Source organism: Ovis aries, chromosome 6 (genome assembly GCF_016772045.2).
Source record: "Ovis aries strain OAR_USU_Benz2616 breed Rambouillet chromosome 6, ARS-UI_Ramb_v3.0, whole genome shotgun sequence".
Taxonomy (NCBI): Eukaryota; Metazoa; Chordata; class Mammalia; order Artiodactyla; family Bovidae; genus Ovis; species Ovis aries.
This window is the reverse complement of record NC_056059.1, coordinates 40772486-40792183: the sequence shown is the minus strand read 5'-3', so window position 1 is coordinate 40792183 and position 19698 is coordinate 40772486. Positions and strand designations below refer to the sequence as shown.

At 39.2% G+C, this 19698-nt stretch overlaps 1 protein-coding gene across 4 annotated transcripts in view; it reads right to left on the bottom strand.

The window, feature by feature from the left end:
* SLIT2 (slit guidance ligand 2) overlaps positions 1 to 19698 on the bottom strand; it is a 403430-nt gene that overhangs the window by 8967 nt on the left and 374765 nt on the right. For all 4 annotated transcript variants that reach the window (XM_060417558.1, XM_004009724.5, XM_060417559.1 and 1 more), the window contains 4 exons: positions 17719 to 17856; positions 17368 to 17608; positions 15329 to 15459; positions 1443 to 1597 (listed from right to left, as the gene is read on the bottom strand). In XM_060417558.1, coding sequence (XP_060273541.1) covers positions 1443 to 1597; positions 15329 to 15459; positions 17368 to 17608; positions 17719 to 17856 — 665 coding nt within the window. The remainder of the gene's footprint in view (positions 1 to 1442; positions 1598 to 15328; positions 15460 to 17367; positions 17609 to 17718; positions 17857 to 19698) is intronic.

Below are 19698 nucleotides of genomic sequence, written 5' to 3'. Positions count from 1 at the left end.
ATTGACCCATTCAGAAACTTTGGCTTATTTATCTGTAAAATGAGTTGATTTCATCAGTCAATTCATCTCAGTTCAATGTAATTTAATTTGATGCAACTCAATTCACCATCATATGCTTTCTTACTCATTTGCTTGAAATTTGAAATTCTATCTCCAGGTTATATCTACTCCTCCAGATTTACGCAAGAGTACAAGGATTCTCTCAGTTCAGTTCAGTTCAGTTGCTCAGTCATGTCCGACTCTTTGCAACCCCGTGAATCGCAGCACGCCAGGCCTCCCTGTCCATCACCAACTCCCGGAGTTCACTCAAACTCAAGTCCATTGAGTCGGTGATGCCATCAAGCCATGTCATCCTCTGGCGTCCCGTTTTCCTCCTGCCTCCAATCCCTCCCAGCATCAGAGTCTTTTCCAATGAGTCAACTCTTCTCATGAGGTGGCCAAAGTAATGGAGTTTCAGCTTTAGCATCATTCCTTCCAAAGAACACCCAGGGCTGATCTCCTTCAGAATGGACTGGTTGGATCTCCTTGCAGTCCAAGGGACTCTCAAAGAGTCTTCTCCAACACCACACTTCAAAAGCATTAATTCTTCGGTGCTCAGCTTTCTTCACCATCCAACTCTCACATCCATACACGACCACTGGAAAAACCATAGCCTTGACTAGACGGACCTTTGTTGGCGAAGTAATGTCTCTGCTTTTCAATATGCTAGCTTTCCCTACTGCGGTTCTTCTTCTTTGTGCTCCTTCAGATCTCTGTCCATCCCTTATATTTGCTCATCTGCCTTCTTGTTGCTTAAAAACAGTCTTCACTCTGTCTTTTCAAGCCCTAAACCACCTTTTCAATCTTCTCTCTTTATCATTCCCCTTAAGCTCTGAGCTCAACAGAAGTACTTCCCATTGTCCCAATACAATTTGTGAATTTAATTTGTTCATTCATTCACTTGATTTCATTACTAACTCTCCTATCCTGTAGATGAGTTTGTGACTAACAGTACTGTTAGTCTTGACTAACAGTAAAGACACTCAAGCATAGTGACATCTGACTGAAGCTGGTAGTGTTACCCTCCTTAAGGGAGCTGGGGTGGGTCATGTACTCCTCAGTTTGCATCAAACTTGTTTTCTCATCATTCTCATTGTCTGATTTGACTTATAACCAGCTTTCTTTTTCCATACACCAGATCAAACAATTATCTGATGTGCAAATCAGCTAGCAAGTGATAGACACAAAAGAAACATTAATGTCCTCCACCCGACTACATATTAGACCCAGGGTCAGCTTTACAAAATAGACTCTTACACCCATCTAGGACTCTTTCTTTTCTATCCTTGCTGTTCATCAATGATTGATCACTGGCCATGGCACCAGGTATCAACAGCTTCAGCATTAACCTGTGATGAGAATCATGGGGTTTGGGAATCCAGGAAATTTGAGAAAGGGCTTACCTCCGACATAGAGAGGGGAGTCAAAATTCAGAGTGGACTGCTTTGACAAGTTGGTAATGATTTTGGGGCTCCCTCCATCCACTGAGAGGGAGAGACTTTGATCCAGGGCAAGTAGTTCCACAATGTGAAAATTTCCATCATTGATTGTCTCCACACTAAAACAAAAAACAAAACACAATACCTTAGCTGATTCTCCAATTATTTATTTATTAAAGAAAAGGAGGTACAAAACAAACTGGACCAAGTTCTTTTGGGGAAAATATACTCCTATCTAACATTAATAAAGATAAGTAACTGATTTTAAAATGAATACTTTCAGGGAGATACAATCCTTTTTTATTTCTTATGTAACACAAAAGTTTTCTTAGGTAATACAAAAGTTCTCCCATTGGGGTAGTGTTGGCTGCCCAGTTGTATCCAACTCTTTGTGACCCCATGGACTGCAGCCCACCAGGTTCCTCTGTCCATGGGATTCTCCAGGCAAGAATACTGGAGTAGGTTGCCATTTCCTTCTCCATGGGATCTTCCTGACCCAGGGACTGGACTCAGGTCACCTGCAATGCAGGTGGATTCTTTACCGTCTGAGCCACCAGGAAAGCCCTCCCACTGGGATAAGCGGAAATGAGTACATTTTATTACTGTCTAGTCACAATCTTCCGGTTTGCAGAAATTACAAAACATAATGTATGCATTTTAAATGCTATTAGAGTTTTTCTTCTTCAGCTGCTGTTACTCCAAATTGTGTTCAAAACACAAAGAGCCTACAGCTGTGCCAAATATACTCTTTAGGCATTGATGTTAGGGGATCACTGGTCGCTGCACTCTCAAGCACTACACAGTAACACCTACCAGAATCAAACATGCACATAAATACAGGAAGAAGCAATTTGGTAAGATCACTGTAGTTTTTGAAATTTGTTAATTGAAAATATACCCTCATTTTATTTGCAATTTTCAGAAGATTTTCCATCAAATGATATTACTATGAAGATGATTATGCTCAGTGGAGAGGTGGGAATAGCAGATTAATTGGAATGCTTAACAGAGTCATATCTAGAGAATCTAGTGATGATAATGGTTCTTCAGTTTCTCTTCTATAACTTTAAAGGGCCAGGTCTAACAATCATTACCGCCACCTTCTAGAAACTTTGAGAGGGCTTATGGAAATACATAAAATGGACAAAAACAAAGAGATTAAGAATTTTAGGTAAACAGAACATGACAACTGAAAAATGAAGTTAGGGGCAATTAGTAACTAGGTGCTATAAGGTTTAAAGGTGACTGTTACTTTAGTACAAGTGTTATATCGGGCCAATGAAACAGGGGACAAACAAAAAAATAGGACTGGTAGCGAAAATTAAAGAACAAATATTCGAGATATTGATTGGAAAGACTGGAAAAATGGTTCAAAAAGGGAAATATGGGAACATATAATAGGAAGACTGGGAATACCTAATACTCCCCAAGCAAGTGTGCATGCGTGCTCAGGCACTCAGTTGTGTCTGATTCTTTGGGGCCCCACGGACTGTAGCCCACCAGGCTCCTCTGTCCATGGGATTCCCCAGGCAAGAATACTGGAGTGGTTGCCATTTCCTGCTCCAGGGGATCTTCCCGACCCAGAGATTGAACCTGCGTCTCCTGTGGCTTCTGCATTGGCAGGTGGGTTCTTTATCGCTGAGCCACCAGCGAAGCCCTCCCTAAGCAAAATGATTGCTTAAATTTCCAGGCACTGATACTTAAATTTGCAAATAGGTCAAGCCTGGAAAATAATGAAAGACATGTATTGACATTTCTGTCTCGTTCTTATCACAGGAGTCTAATCATATTCCACTGTTCACCAGCATAGACCAAAGTGTTTTTTGTGATTTGACAATATAAATCATAATGTACAGCTGTGAAAACACTTGATGTTCTCTGGTCTTAAGTAGTTAAAAGTGTCCACATATGTGGGGATTTTGATAACCTGTTTCAGATATCATCTTTAAAAAAATAAATGTTAGATGTGCCAAACAATTTTTTTGCCCCATATACATTTAATTATCCCAACAAATGACACCACTAAAATCAACAGAGGAGATAATATACAAGGAATACAGGTAGGCTCGCTTCCCCTTGGGGCTCAGCTGGTAAAGAATCCGCCTGCAATGCGGGAGACCCGGGTTTGATCCCTGGAGAAGGGAAAGGCTACTCAGTTCAGTATTCTGGCCTAGAGAATTCCATGGACTGTATAGTTCATGGGGTCACAAAGGGAAAGGCTACTCAGTCCAGTATTCTGGCCTAGAGAATTCCATGGACTATATAGTTCATGGGGGACATGATAGAGCAAATTTCACTACATTTCCAACTACAGGTGTGCTCACTCGCATCTGACTCTGTGACCCCATGGACTGTAGCCTGCCAGGCTTCTCTGTCCATGGAATTCTCCAGTCAACAGTACTGGAGTGGGTTGCCATTTGCCCCTCCAGGGGATATGCCTGACCCAGGGATTGAACCCATGTCTCCTTCATCTCCACTAGTGATCAGCAGATTCTTTACCACTAAGCCTTCTATAAAGTCCAATATACAAAGAAGATACTTTATAAATAAAGCTACATATCAACTGTTAGTGATCTTAAATATGACTCTTCAAAAGGCATATGCTGAATAGCAACAGCAACTACTAGTTAAACATACAGATTTTGGAGGCAGATAAACCTGGATTTGAATTCTGGTCTTGAATTTATTAAATGTTTAACTTTAGATAAGTTACTTAATTGCTAATAAACTTCAGTCATCTCTTCAGTAAATGTTAACAAATATTCCCCCTTCCTATGGTTAAACTGAGGTCTATCCCTGTGAAATATTTTTTTGTTTTGTTTTAATTCAGAGCAAAACATCTAGCCTATAGAAAGTGCAAAGTTAAATGGTATGCATTGGTATTGTCATCTGCATCACCATCATTATATAAATAATTGGATACTATTTCAGGATCTTCTTCAAGAGGAAATTAAATTAGTTCAGCTTTATTTTTAACATTGACTGTAAGATGGCACTAAAGATTGGTAGAGATATAATAACACAAGCACACAACGCAAGCACTATTGTTGTTCAGTCGCTCATTCATGTCCAACTCTTTGCGACTTCACGGACTGCAGCACGTCAGGCTTCCCTGGAGCTTGCTCAAACTCATGTCCATTGAGTTGGTGATGCCATCCAACCATCTCATCCTCTGGTGTCCCCTTCTCCTCCTGCCTTCAATCTTTCCCAGCACCAGGGTCTTTTCAAATGAGTCAGTTTTTTTGCATCAGGTAGCCAAAGTATTGGAGCTTCAGTTTCAGCATCAGTACTTCCAGCGAATATTCAGTGTTGATTTCCTTTAGAATTGACTGGTTTGATCTCCTTGCAGTCCACGGGATTCTCAAGAGTCTTCTCCAACACCACAGTTCAAAACCATCAATTCTTCGGCCCTCAGCGTTCCTTATGGTCCAACTCTCATACCCATACGTGACTACTGGAAAAATCATAGCTTTGACTATATGGACCTTTGTCAGCAAAGTATATGGGTCTTTGTTGGCAAAGTAATGTCTCTGTTTTTTAATACACTGTCTAGGCTGGTCGTAGCTTTTCTTCCAAGGAGCAAGCGTCTTTTTATTTCATGTCTGCAGTCACCATCTGCAGTGATTTTGGAGCCCAAGGAAATAAAGTCTGTCACTGTTTCCATTGTTTCCCCATCTATTTGCCCTGAAGGGATGGGACCAGATGCCGATGTCTTTGTTTTTTGAATGCTGAGTTTTAAGCCAGCTTTTTCACTCTCCTCTTTCACCTTCATCAAGAGGCTCTTTAGTTCCTCTTCTCTTTCTGCCATAAGGGTGGCAGAAGTCTGCATATCTGAGGTTATTGATATTTCTCCCGGAAATCTTGACCCCATCTTGTGCTTTATCCATCCCAGCATTTCTCATGATGTACTTGGCATATAAGTCAAATAAGCAGGGTGACAATATACAGCCTTGATGTACTCCTTTCCCAATTTTGAACCAGTTCTTTGTTCCATGTCTGGTTCTAACTGTTGCTTCTTAACCTGCAGGAGGTAGGTATGGTGGTCTGGTATTCCCATCTCTAAGAATTTTCCACAGTTTGTTGTGATCCACACAAAGGATTTAGCATAGTCAATGTAGCAGAAGTTTTTCTGGAATTCTCTTGCTTTTTCTATGATCCAAGCACTGCTGCTGCTGCTGCTAAGTTGCTTCAGTCGTGTCCGATTCTGTGCGACCCCATAGACAGCAGCCCACCAGGCTCCCTCGTCCCTGGGATTCTCCAGGCAAGAACACTGGAGTGGGTTGCCATTTCCTTCTCCAGTGCATGAAAATGAAAAGTGAAAGTGAAGTCGCTCAGTCTTGTCTGCTTCTTAGCGACCCCATGGACTGCAGCCTACCATGCGCCTCCGTCCATGGGATTTTCCAGGCAAGAGTACTGGAGTGGGGTGCCATTGCCTTCTCCAGATCCAAGCACTAGTACCATACAAATGGCACGTGTTCTCATCAGTAATAAGCTTTTTAAGAAAAATCTTTGTTGGAGTATAGCTGATTTACAATGTTGTGTTAGTAACAAGGCTTTAATAGATGATTTCTCTCCCAACTAGCCCAGGAATAAAATTCTAAGGAAAATAATCTTCTATGTTGGTTGCAAACTTGTGTTTACTAAAAATCACTGAACTGGAAAAAATATGTAATAAACTTACAATGAGAGCTGAAGATTATGAAAATGCATATGAGATATACAGATGTAAAACTTGTTTTTTGATCCTATTTTCCCATTTATAAGTGAAATTCAGAATGACTACATTTTTCTCTTCCCAAAGGCTTTCAATGTCTAATCTGATGATTCCAGAACTTGGTAAGAGTTACCAGTGAACTTAATTCCATCTATATTTCCCAGGAATCAAGTGAGGCTTTGCCAAGCTTTTAAACAGATAAGTACTGTGAAATTAATGTTTTTAGGTTCTCAGGTTTTAAGATGATATTCTGTGGATGGAGCCTGAAGAGAATATGGCCAAGCTAAGAGTATTCAAAATTAGTGTTTCATGCTGTTTCCTTAAGCCAGAGATCTGGGGTTTGTCCAGGAGTTCTTTATTATCTATATACCCTTTTAAAATAAAAGCAATGATTGACACACCAGTTGTTGCAGAATAAAACTGAGCCATCATTGATTTTACAGTCTATCATGGTCATCTCATACCTATCCACTTGCAATGTGTAATATCCTTCTGGGTCCTGATAAGTATTGACAAACACTCTCACTTCTCCCTAGGGAACTATACATTCCACGACTCACAAAAGTCGCAAGTGAACCACTTAACAGTGAACCTTTCCGCTGGGAACATAAATTGCATTTACTACCATATTATGTAATTCAGTTTTACTACACTCATCTATTACCTGAGATTTGTTTTCTTGTGTTTCTAAATGGATGTGTGAAAGCTGTTACTCATTTGTCTCGTGCTTTGCTACAGAGTTTAAAAACTTGGGGCTTAAAAGAAGAGGGGTCTTAAATTGTCTTTGATTGCCTTTATATCTGCAGGACACATTAACAAGGACAATATTTCTTTCTCCATGGTTAATCTTAAGGTATTTCAGTAGTGAAGATAAATATTTCACTTCCTTCGCTTATGTGAACCCCTGCTCTTTGCCTTAAAAATTTTAAAGTATTTGTTGGCATACTCTGTGCAGTGGAATAGGAATCCGAAACCAGACAAATTCAACTTGCCATCTCATTTTGGTATCTCTGGGCTAAAGATGCTTCATCTGTGAAGCAGGAATGCTAATAAAACAATTTCCCTGCCCAATTGTTTAAGTGGAAAGAAATGAGAAGCCAAATGGGATTAAATGTATTTATGTACTTGCATAAGAGCTTACAGAAGAAGTTTTTACAAAATAATTTATCAAGTAAATGTATTTTGCAGCAAATTCCAATTCTTCCTCAACTTACAACTGAGGAATATACTCACTATAAAGTGAAAATATGGTTAAATTGAAAATATACTTAATACACCTAATCAAGTGAACATCATAAGCTTAGCCTGCCTTAAGCATGCTCAGAACACTTATACTGGCTTCAGTTCAGTTCAGTTCAGTCGCTCAGTCGTGTCGACTCTTTGCGACCCCATGAATTGTAGCACACCAGGCCTCCCTGTCCATCACCAAAAGTGATGCCATCCAGCCATTTCATTCTTTGTCATCCCCTTCTCCTCCTGCCCCCAATCCCTCCCAGCATCAGAGTCTTTTCCAATGAGTCAACTCTTCGCATGAGGTGGCCAAAGTACTGGAGTTTCAGCTTTAGCATCATTCCTTCCAAAGAACACACAGGACTGATCTCCTTTAGAATGGACTGGTTGGATCTCTTTGCAGTCCAAGGGACTCTCAAGAGTCTTCTTCAACACCACAGTTCAAAAGCATCAATTCTTCAGCACTCAGCTTTCTTTATAGTCCAACTCTCACATCCATACATGACCACTGGAAAAACCATAGCCTTGACTAGATGGACCTTTGTTGACAAAGTAATGTCTCTGCTTTTCAATATGCTATCTGGGTTGGTCATAAGTTTTCTTCCAAGAAGTAAGTGTGTTTTAATTTCATGGCTGCAGTCACCATCTGCAGTGGTTTTGCAGCCCCCAAAAATAAAGTCTGACACTGTTTCCACTGTTTCCCCATCTATTTCCCATGAAGTGATGGGACTGGATGCCATGATCTTCGTTTTCCGAATATTGAGCTTTAAGCCGACCTTTTCACTCTCTTTCACTTTCATCAAGAATCTCTTTAGTTCCTCTTCACTTTCTGCCATAAGGGTGGTGTCATCTGCATATCTGACGTGATTGATATTTCTCCTGGCAATCTTGATTCCAGCTTGTGCTTCTTCCAGCCCAGCGTTTCTCATGATGTACTCTGCATATAAGTTAAATAAGCAGGGTGACAATATGCAGCCTTGACGTACTCCTTTTCCTATTTGGAACCAGTTTATTGTTCCATGTCCAGTTCTAACTGTTGCTTCCTGACCTGCATATAAGTTTCTCAAGAGGCAGGTCAGGTCGTCTGGTATTCCCATCTGTTTCAGAATTTTCCACAGTTTATTGTGATCCACACAGTCAAAGCCTTTGGCATAATCAATAAAGCAGAAGTACATGTTTTTCTGGAACTCTCTTGCTTCTTACAGTTGGCCAAAATCATCTAACACAAAATCTATTTGATAATAAAGCATTGACTATCTCATATAATTTATTGAATATTGGGTTGAAAGTAAAAGCAGAATAGGATAGTTGTAAGTATACTGGTTGTTTACACTGGTGGCTGACTGGGAGCCCATGGCTAGCTCGCTTCCACTATCCAGCATCTCAAGAGAGTATCATACCACATATAGCTAGCCTGGGAAAAGATCAAAATTCAAACCTCTAAGTATGGTTTCTACTGAATGGATATTGCTTTTCCACCATCATAAAGCTGCAAAATCATTAACTGGAACCATCATAAGTTGGAGACTGTATGTATGTAATTTAAATGAAAAGGCTCTAAAAATAGAGAGAAACTTCTACATTTGAACATAAGGTAGGAGTCACATGTAAAACAATAGTATTTGCACCTGAGTCCTTATTCTTCAGCATCAGTGTATCTGAACATGAAGAGTATCCATAAATCTCAGCATTACCAATTATCCTACTCTGCCTAGACTAGGCACTTTACGTTAGTTACTTCCAAGTCTCCCCATGAAATGGAAGCGCAAATTGTCAAAGTTACAAAGCTGATAAAAAGTGGTGCCTTCCCATACAGCCTGTCAAGCTGAGTTATTCACCTTGGAAAGAAGACTATATAAAGTCTATCTACTGTCTGTCTTTCCAATGATATTAATTCGTTTTTTCTTAATGTAAGCCTATATGTTGCATAACCCAGAAGCTGTGTAGCTAAGCAAGCCTAACAGTCTGCAGAGGCAAGTCCCCTGAAGTTGTGCCGGTTCCCTGAGTAATGAAACTGATGAAGGCATGGTCTGGTCCTGTGCTTTTGTAATGTGTACATCTGATTTCCTAATTTTTAAATAGTAATGACTGTTTTCAAAGAAGCTGTCTGGTTTGGAAAATGACATTAATTTGAATCTAAAGAAGGAAGCAGACAATTGTGATTAACATTTTTTTTTAAGTTTCTGCCTACCTAGATGAAAAAAAGGTCTTTTGAAGGGCAAGTGATTATCAGCCTACTTGAGAAAATAGTGTTACCCCGTCCCTGTCTGAGGGACTACTGCTGATGCTGGCCTCAAGTTTGGGCTGTCATTCATTCATTCATAGCACTATTAATAAGTCCCCCTTTATGCTATTCTCTAAGCATTCTAACAATTAGGCATGCATGCCATATTCTACATCCATCCATTTGTTGGGCTGCTTATGGCATCTTTGTTGCTGCTGATTAGCTCTCTTAGCAGGGTGCAGGCTAATATTTAATAACTGGCTCTCTGAAAAACAGAATGAGTCCGGATTTGTAGCATCTGGTGATTACTCTGGTGGAAAATATTCCCAACAAGGCTGACATCAACTATGAAGTCTTGAAACTTGGATAAGAGAAGCAATGTACACCATCAGCTCTCAGAGCACAGCTCAGATTTTTCTTTCACACAAATGGTTTTCACACAATTACTTTCACACAAATGGTTTTCACATTGTTGTCCCTGGTCCGGAAGATCAGATGGAAACGAAATGAAAACTGAGGCTCATCTGGGATCTGAATCACAAACTAGAGGGTGGAGCCCAATACTCTGTATTTTAACATACCTTTCAGGTGACTGTGGTGCAGCTTATGTGAAAACAATTGCTCTGCACCAGTGCACGTATGCAGCCCCTGTTAACAGTATACATGTCTGCAGGAAATCATGTAAGAAATATAATGAGGGAATGTGAACACCACTTTAGTTCTACTGGAAAAGAAACCAGTACTACATCTTGGTTTTCTTAAACACACTTACAACTTGTTAAGTACTACCTCTAAATGTATTTCCATGAAATAATGGTTCTCATGTCAATTCATTTGGGAAAATAATTGACATCTAAGATCAAAAATTTTAAACCCAAAATACACTACAATAGAAACAATATTAATGGATGCCAATTTCCCCTAATTAAACAGATTTCATTTTACTAAAATAAACAAAATCCATTCCCATTAATGTAGAAAATTAACTAGGTAATTCAAACAATGCACCTGGTGTACAAAATTATTCCCATATGTGATGCTCCAATGGCACATTAAATAATGCATAATTTGGGAAACAAAGTCTTACCAAGGTATATTTCATGTAACATAAAATCATTCAATGAACTGAACTCAAATTCTCCAAGGTAAGGATATGTAAAAATATTCCCTTTTAAAACATTAGTATAATGTATATTTAATAAAGTTATATAAAGTGGAAACACATCAAGATTTGAAAATTTCATTCAACCAAAGAAAATATTTATTAAGCCCGTTAGGTGAAAGCTGATGGCAACAGTATTATTGATGGGCTTTGCTGTAATGATGGAGATGTGGTACTTTTTACCAGAGTGCATATTCTTAGAAGGCCTGAGCAAGGACAGAGGCATTTAAATAAATGCTAGAAAATTAGTAAGAGCAGAAATAGGGCTTCCGACAAATTTCAAGTTGAAGGTGAAAGAAAGAAAAAGGTTAAGAATAATTCATTATACCTACAATGACCAAGAAGATGGTGATGCCTCTCAATGAAATTACGAATGTACCAGGGTGAAGCAAAGGAAATGAAGTTAGTTCTGGACTTTCTGAACTTATGATCCAAACAGCTATCATCACTTATTATTTGGTATGCATTATAAGTACTCCACATGAATTGAATCATAAAATTTTTACTACAGTCCTACAGAGATGAAACTGTGATTTATTATCTCCATTTATCAGGTGAGGACCAGAATTTGACCAAGACACACAGTTAATAGCAACTCTGGGACTTGAATCAAGGCAGACTGTCTTTAGAGTACCTGTTCTTTTCCATTGCTTCAGTTTTGGTTTTGAGTTGTAGTGATGTTCAAATGGTTTAAAAATCAGAATGATATAAAATTGTATTTATACACCAGTTGTGACTCCATCACATTCTTTCCTCTCTATCCCTAGTTTTTTCTTTATGAAAGTACATGAAAATAAAAATGGAAAGACACTCCTCTCTACCTTACTTTGTTTTGACACTGCTCTCTACACTTTTTTCTTTTGAACTGAGCAACAGACCTTGGAAATCTTTCAATATCTTACATAGAGAACTTTCTCCTCTCTTCCCCTCCCTTACTCCTTTTTCCTTTTACAGTATATTCCATTGTGTGGCTGCCCATTGAAACTTGGGTTGTGTCTTAACTTTTGTTTTTAGAACCAATGCCACAGTGAGTTACCTTGTGCATACATCATTTCTATGTCTCTAGGTATACCTATGGGATAAATTTCCAGAAGTGGGAAAGCTATTTCCAAATTCCCCTTCACAGAAATTAAAAACATGATATACTTCTAGGATAGAGGATAGAGGATGCACTTTTAACTCTTGCTGCACTCCAGAAATAGACACCAGAAAGATTTTCCTCTGTTGTTAGAAGGAGATGATAATGAAGACAAAGTAAGGTAAAAGTGAGGACAGAGCTAAGTGTAGAATCAAATCCTCAAAGAGACTTTATGGGGTAGGTACTATATTATTCGGAGAAGGCAATGGCACCCCACTCCAGCACTCTTGCCTGGAAAATCCCATGGACAGAAGAGCCTGGTGGGCCGCAGTCCATGGGGTCGCTAAGAGTAGGACACGACTGAGCGACTTCACTTTCACTTTTCACTTTCATGCACTGGAGAAAGAAATGGCAACCCACTCCAGTGTCCTTGCCTGGAGAATCCCAGGGACGGGGGAGCCTCATGGGCTGCCGTCTATGGGGTCGCACAGAGTCGGACACGACTGAAGCAACTTAGCAGCAGCACTATATTATTACTTACAGATGAGAACTCTAAAGCACAGAAAAATTAATATTACGAATTCTGAAGCACAGAAAAATTAAATACCTTGCTACAGTTTATATATAGCAATTGAACAAGCCTAGATCTGAACACATCTTAGGCACTATGATTTAGTTCAGTTCAGTTCAGTCACTCAGTCATGTCCGATTCTTTGTGACCCCATGAACTGCAGCACCCCAGGCTTCCCTGCCCATTACTAGCTCCTGGAGCTTACTCAGATTCATGTCCACTGAGTCGGTGATGCATCCAACCATCTCATCCTCTGTCGTCCCCTTCTCCTCCCACCTTCAATCTTTCCCAGCATTAGGATCTTTTCAAAAGAGTCAGTTCTTTGCACCAGGTGGCCAAAGTACCGGAGTTTCAGCTTCAGCATCAGTCCTTCCAATGAATATTCAGGACTGATCTCCTTTAGGATGGACTGGTTGGATCTCCTTGCAGTCCAAGGGACTTGCAAGAGTCTTCTCCAACACCACAGTCCAAAAGCATCAATTCTTTGGCGCTTAGCTTTCTTTATAGTCCAGCTCTCACACTATGATTATTACTTCTCAAAAACTAGATTCTCCTAAGGTGTTGAAAGAATTTAATGTTCTTAATAGTGTCTATGTCACAGGAACTTTTTTCCTACTTATTTGGAATACTACTCTAGTCATATATATATACATGAACATTATCTATATCAGTAGATCAATAAATCAATCTATGTATGGTCTCTCTATTCAAATTCTTGGTGACTGTTGCTTCTTTTCTTTTACTTAAAAATAATGCAATAATATTTGTCGATTGTTTTGATATAAACTTAAGAGCAAGAAATAAACAAATGCTATGTTTTCCCTGGCCCTCATAACAGATGTCTCTATTAGATGATCTTCAAGCAGAAGCAAGGTATACTCTATTTTTAGGCAAAAATAGTAATGAACATAAACTCATAATAAGCTCTTTAGAGTAAGTCCTCATTTGGATATAATCACTTGGGTTTTTACAACTCATCTAGAAGCATTTTAAGTGTATTTTATGTGAACACTAGCTTTAATAAGCCAACTCCAAGAACTTTTCCTATAGCTTCTGACAGTTCTATGCTGTTTCATTGCATAAAATAAGACAAACAAACAAAACATCAAAAATGAACCATAAAATCAATACTCTGAAATCTTTTTAGGAGCTGAAACAAATTGAGGCTATAAAATTTAAGACCTAGCAACACTGAAAATATTGGCACTAATTCATCACCATTTAGAGATGAAGTAACTATTGTAATCTACTTGGAAACCAATAATTATGTGTTTGTTTCTAGGCTCTAAATATTCCCAAGTGGGTTAGCTTACCATGAAAAGGACTTATTGAATTCCATTCATGGCTACAATTGGCATCTAATTCCCAGAACCATTGTGAAAGATTAATAACATGTGAAACACATGGAAAATATATAAGTATGACGTCAGTAACATAGAGGTCAGTATCTCCATTTTATGTCTCAGTCAGTGCCCGCAAGCTTGGTGCCCAGTGTGTTTGGTCTACAAATGTGTTTCGTTTGCCACAAATGGCATTTAAAAAATGTGAATCATATTTAAGGAAGGAAAACTTTATATTTAAAGTGTCAATTTTTTTCTTGAAAAATCAGAAGTTTTGGCAAAACCTGGGTCCACATTTTCACATGGCAGCATTCAGGGAGACCCGAGTAGAAAAGGTCTAGTTCTGTTTTGACAACGATTTGCTTTTAGTTCACTCTGCTTACAATCATTCCTATTATGGTGCCAACACCAAGGCTATTTGTAATCCAGAAATGCTTCTCTAAAAGGTTAGAATCTTTTCAAGAATAAAAGAATGAGAGCACATATCATTTGTTTGCAATTAGCCTACAGTTCATTTAAGTTATCCACCTGGGAAAACTGACTGCCTATGAATTTGTGATCCTGCTCTAGATGGTGGCAGTTATTTAAACATGTGAAGAAATAAACTCGATAACTAGGTAACTTGTCTGCCAAATGATTGCTGTTGAGACCCAAAGGAGGGGCTCTGACGGTTATGCAAAAAGCATACTTTGAGCAGTGTATCTTCCTCCATTCACATTTCAGTATATCATTACCGCATTCAGTATATCATCAATTCAGTATGTTATTAGAAACTTCCAAAATGAATGATACGATTATACACATCTTGGAGGTGTCCATTGGCTTCTCATGTGTAAGCTTCTTAAGGGCAGGAACTTTGTTGCTGAAAGCTTAGAACTATGCCTTACACACGTCAAGTGCTCAATAAATACAGACTGCATTAATAGTAACTTTAAATTTTTCCCTGTGCTGGGTACCCTGCATCTCTTTCTCTAGAACTACTCTCCATCCATCTTCTCCCGGTGCCGAGCCCTGAGAGGCTCATGTGTGAGCTACATTACCGAGATCAGTGGGTGGTCTGATGTTTTCTGGCATCTGATTGGCCAGAAAGAAGCATGGGCAGGAGGCTATTGGGAAATCGAGTGTTTAAAACCCTGATTCCTTCCCTGAGGCTTGAAAGCATTCCTCCATTGAAGGTGGAGATGCTTCTTTCTGTCAGGTAGTCCTCTCCACAATTCGTTTTCTGAGCACTGACTTCCATAACTGCTGTCTCCCCTCTTTCCTTCAAGCCCACGGGCAGGAGCAATATCCCAAGTTACTAATTTCAGATCACTCCACTGTCCCAACCAACCTTTGTAAACAGTCATCTAGTAAATCCTTCCTCAGTTATCCAACTTGAGTATGCTATCTGATATTGCCAGGCCTCTAATATACTTACAAAGTCTGCTGTAGTCAAATTATTCCTTCCCTTCCCATAACACAACAATAGAAGAGAAGCAGTTCTGCCTTAAGCAACTGTTTTCACCTTTACCAGTAACTGAGAGATCCTCACCTGTAAATGGCAGAAGCCGGGTGGGAGCCGGTGTCATAGCTGGCACGAACACGTCCTCGGTAGAGCTCTACAGCAATATGGTCTTTATCACCCTTATACAGGAGGATTCCACTGTCTTCATCTGTGGCAATCTGGTGGGAAGTAACCTTGAAATTAGCAGGATGAATAGCTGTTCATACATACTTCATTAAGAAGAAACAAGACGTCCTAGTGAAGAGACTTTTAGTTTATTTCTTCTTTACGGCTCTGAGAAAATACTACTACACACTGAAATGATTACTTGAAAGATGACCTGTTCCTGGATTACTTTGTTATAAATAAATTCATAAAGAACTTCAGAACGTTTTTCTACATTCGTAAACACGTATTTACTCTCTTTCCATGCATATTAGCAGTGTTAAAGCTTAAAGATTCATGTCGAATGAAATATGCAAAAATAAGGACATTACACAATTTATACTTCAGAAAATTAAAACTGAAAAATATTTTCCATATCAAGTTCACAATGCCTAATGTGAATTAAGTTTCCCCTCTTATATATTAAGCTATATTGTCTCAGCCAACACTGATAAAATCTAATCAGGAATAAAATGATCACATTTCTTTTCTGTTAAAAACAATAATAAGAAACACTTAATATGCTTCAATTAAAAAATAAATTAATTTAAAAAGGAAGCCAGTCCCAAAAGAAAAAAAAAAGAAACTCTTAACATTACTGAATGTGCTTAGCACTTCCTTTGTGGGAGATTTTCACTTACCTGCTCTTTTTGCTCCTGTTATGGATTTTTTAAAAAATTTTTATGGCATATGTGAAATGCGACTGTATTGAGCACAATGGATTTTCATGTTGCATGTTAAATTATGCCATGATTGGGGGAAATCTTTGTTTTTATTCTGCTTTCTGATTTTTTCAGGTTTTCAAGGACCAAGAAAAGTTAGGACTTTAGCCCAAACACCACTGAGTACTTCTCATAACAACTTGGGTAGCAAATGCTTGAAATTAGGGAGGCAGGCTTTTTAAAGAACGTCAGCCTGGCTTCCGGGGTCCCATTTCTCGTGACTTCTCAAGAAGCCTTGGCCCCTTGCTGGAGTGCCAGGGTAAAACATATAAGGAATGGGGTCATGGGAATTTGGCTACACACATTTGAATTCAAAACATATTGAAATATCTTGCTGAACAGATAAAACAAACATGCAGCCGCAATCTACCCCATGTAAATTTATGACCCCTAACCTAGCCTAACCTTGTCTATCGGGGTCTGAATGACTTGCTCAAAGGTAAATGGTGACTTGGTGGAAAGACTTAAAATTTGAGTTTGTAAATTCAAGTGGAAGTTAAATGACACTTGGCTGAATATTCTGTCAAGGTGTTTTCTGTCTCATCTGTACTCTTGTCAGCTGCAGATTTCCTAAGGAAAGCTCCCCACTCGGCCCACCCTCCCACTGTATGTAACCTGGACTGCAGAGCCACAGAGATAAATGAACCAGATGGCACTGTGCATGCGTGCACGCTGAGTCACTTCCGTTGTGTCTGACTCTTCACGACCCTGCGGACTGTAGCCTGCCAGACTTCTCTGTCCATGGGATTGTCCAGGCAAGAATAATGGAGGGGTTGTCATTCCCTCCTCCAGGGGATCTTCCCCACCCAGGGATCGAACCCGCATCTCTTACATACCCAGTATTGGCAGGAGGGTTCTTTCCCACTAGTGCCACTTGCTAAGCCATTACCTAAGCACAAAACAAAGATATTTTGCTGCTCTCTTTCTCAGTGTGAATGTGTGTGTGTGTGTGTGTGTGTGTGTGTATTTTATGTGATCAAGTAGTAAATAAAAATAAGTGGTATCCATTTAGGTTTAACAGACAGAAATGTTAGACTAACAGGAACTTTTCACATAAGTGGCATTATCTGTCAGTATGCTATGCAGTATGTAACTGTCCATTTAAGAAACAACATCACTCAGAAGCCGCCATGCACATTTATGCTTGGAAGCTGAGCTGATTTCGGATGAGATCAGCTCTTGGGAGTGGGGGAACCTTACCTGAAGAGTGATGTTTGTTTGAGGCCGGACCTTGGCAGAAGGGATCTGAAGATAAGACTCTTTGTTCACAAAATTCACACTGACCAGTTTTTCACACTTTTCTCCCTGGTAGCCAGGCAAACACTGGCATATTGGTTCATTGATCCTGATGATGCATTGAGCTCCATTCTGACAGTCAAAATTATCACAGGGGCTGGTACGGGGGAGAACCATGGGCGGAGAAAACTCACAGAACAAGCCACTGCAGAATGAAAAGAAAAAAAAAAAACACGTAGATTAGATGTTACTTAATTGCCAATAAGAACTGAGTCCTATACTACTTTAAATACAAACATTCACTTGCACTTTTACCTGTAGCCTTCAGGACAGGTGCATGTATAACCGTTCACTGCATCGGTGCAGTGGGCTCCGTTCTTACACTTGTTATCTTGGCAGTCATCGAAGTCAATGTCACAGTGTTCGCCTATGTATCCTGGAGTGCAGTCACATCTGTTTGAACAAGCAGGTAAATAGTTTCAAACCTAACTGAGCCAAAATGAGCACAACAGTTGCATTTCCGCTAGGAAACTGGTATTGCCTTTGAGAAAATGTATTTAGAACAAGCTCATAAAGCCTAAACATTAACAGATGCCTAGAAAACAGTACTGATCTGCAAAGCTTTCCATGCTTTCTCACTGTGATCTCTCAGAGGAACAGCCATTTCCCCTCTCAGATGACAGTATGCCTTCGCAATCCAAATAAGATTAGACTAATTGCACTGGGGTTCATTCTTTCCTCTTTCCCTTCCTCCCTCTCTTCTTCCCTCACTCTATTTGGCTATGGTATCCTCTATTTCCAGCTAATTCATCTGAGTACTGACATGATGAAAGTGTTGTGTTGTAAAACTTATTAAGAACCTTAAGGAAATTTTTAAGAACAATTAACATTTTTAATTTTCCAATAGAGACTGGATGCACTAGAGTAAAATATAATTTTATAAAAAGCAAACATATTAGCATTAGATACCCTCTAATTCACCATGAATCCAGAGTCCTGTTAGGGCAGAATGGGGGCTGACCTAACTGGGTAGAGCAGGGAAGGTGATACAAAATTCCTGGGACCCAACCCTGGACAGCTTTTCAGACTGTTCACTTTGGTGGTGTGGGGCTGCACAGCTGGTGAAGAACCAGGGATGATAATACAGCTGATGTTCTTTGAGCATATTGCTTCAAGCCCTATTCTAGTCACTTTTTCATATATGGATTCACTGAATTCTCTCCACAGGCATGTGACATTGGTGATACCATGACTCCTTGCTACAAGTGAGGAAACAAGACACAAACTGATTAACTGCCTTGCCCAAGGACATCCAACTTGTGTGCCATAGTCAGGAACTGAACCCAAGCAATCTGATAAGAACGCCTGAATTTCTAACCATAGTTCTATGCTGTTAAATTAGTTACTCAGTGTTCCTTTAAAAACTTTTTCATCAGTGCTGACCACTGGAATTCTATCTATGATACCAAGACACAGTACTTTAAAGGTGCTCAGAGAAAAGCAATATGGCATGTGCAGCGATTATTAAACTATGCTTTGTGGAGCCACTGGAACTCCTACAGATATGGCCATAAATAGGGAGGGGGCTGCTGGCAGCTTCCCTCTGTACCCCGCCACCCAACAACACTTTACTGTTGTGATTCATTAGCTTTACACATTGGCTTCCATGAGTATTTCTGTTTGGAGTTTAAGAAAGGGCTTACTGACTTAAAACAAAACAGGAAATTATTTTAGCCTAATAGTATTTGGACTTTGCAATTAGGCAGAGCTGTGTTCATATTTTGGTTTCATTGTGAAGTGTATGTAATCTTGACTACACTGCTTAATCTATGTGTTCCTCCCATCTATAACACATATATAGTAATTTCCATCTCATAGGTATTTGTTAAAAAGTTTAAATAAAAACATTATCTACAAAATAATTTGCATAGAATTTTCTATATAATGCATGATCAATAAATGATGGGTTTAAAAAAATAATTTTATATAAGTCTTCATAATTCTAAAAAAAATCTTCATGGTTTAGACTGCACTAATTATTTACTTTTCTATTTCAAAGCCATTAATATGTAAGTGAATGAGGATAGTTAAAAACACTTTAGTGAATGTGAATATTATTGAATGCCAAAGGTTTTGCCTGAAAATGCAAAATCAGGATTTAGGAGTTACTGGAGAACTGATGAATTAATATAAATGAGAGTATATACAGTCTAAGGGCACCACAGACAGCCTTGCATGTATGAACTAAGAAATAAAATGAGCTCACTGCATAAGCATGCTTGCTCTAGAGCCAGT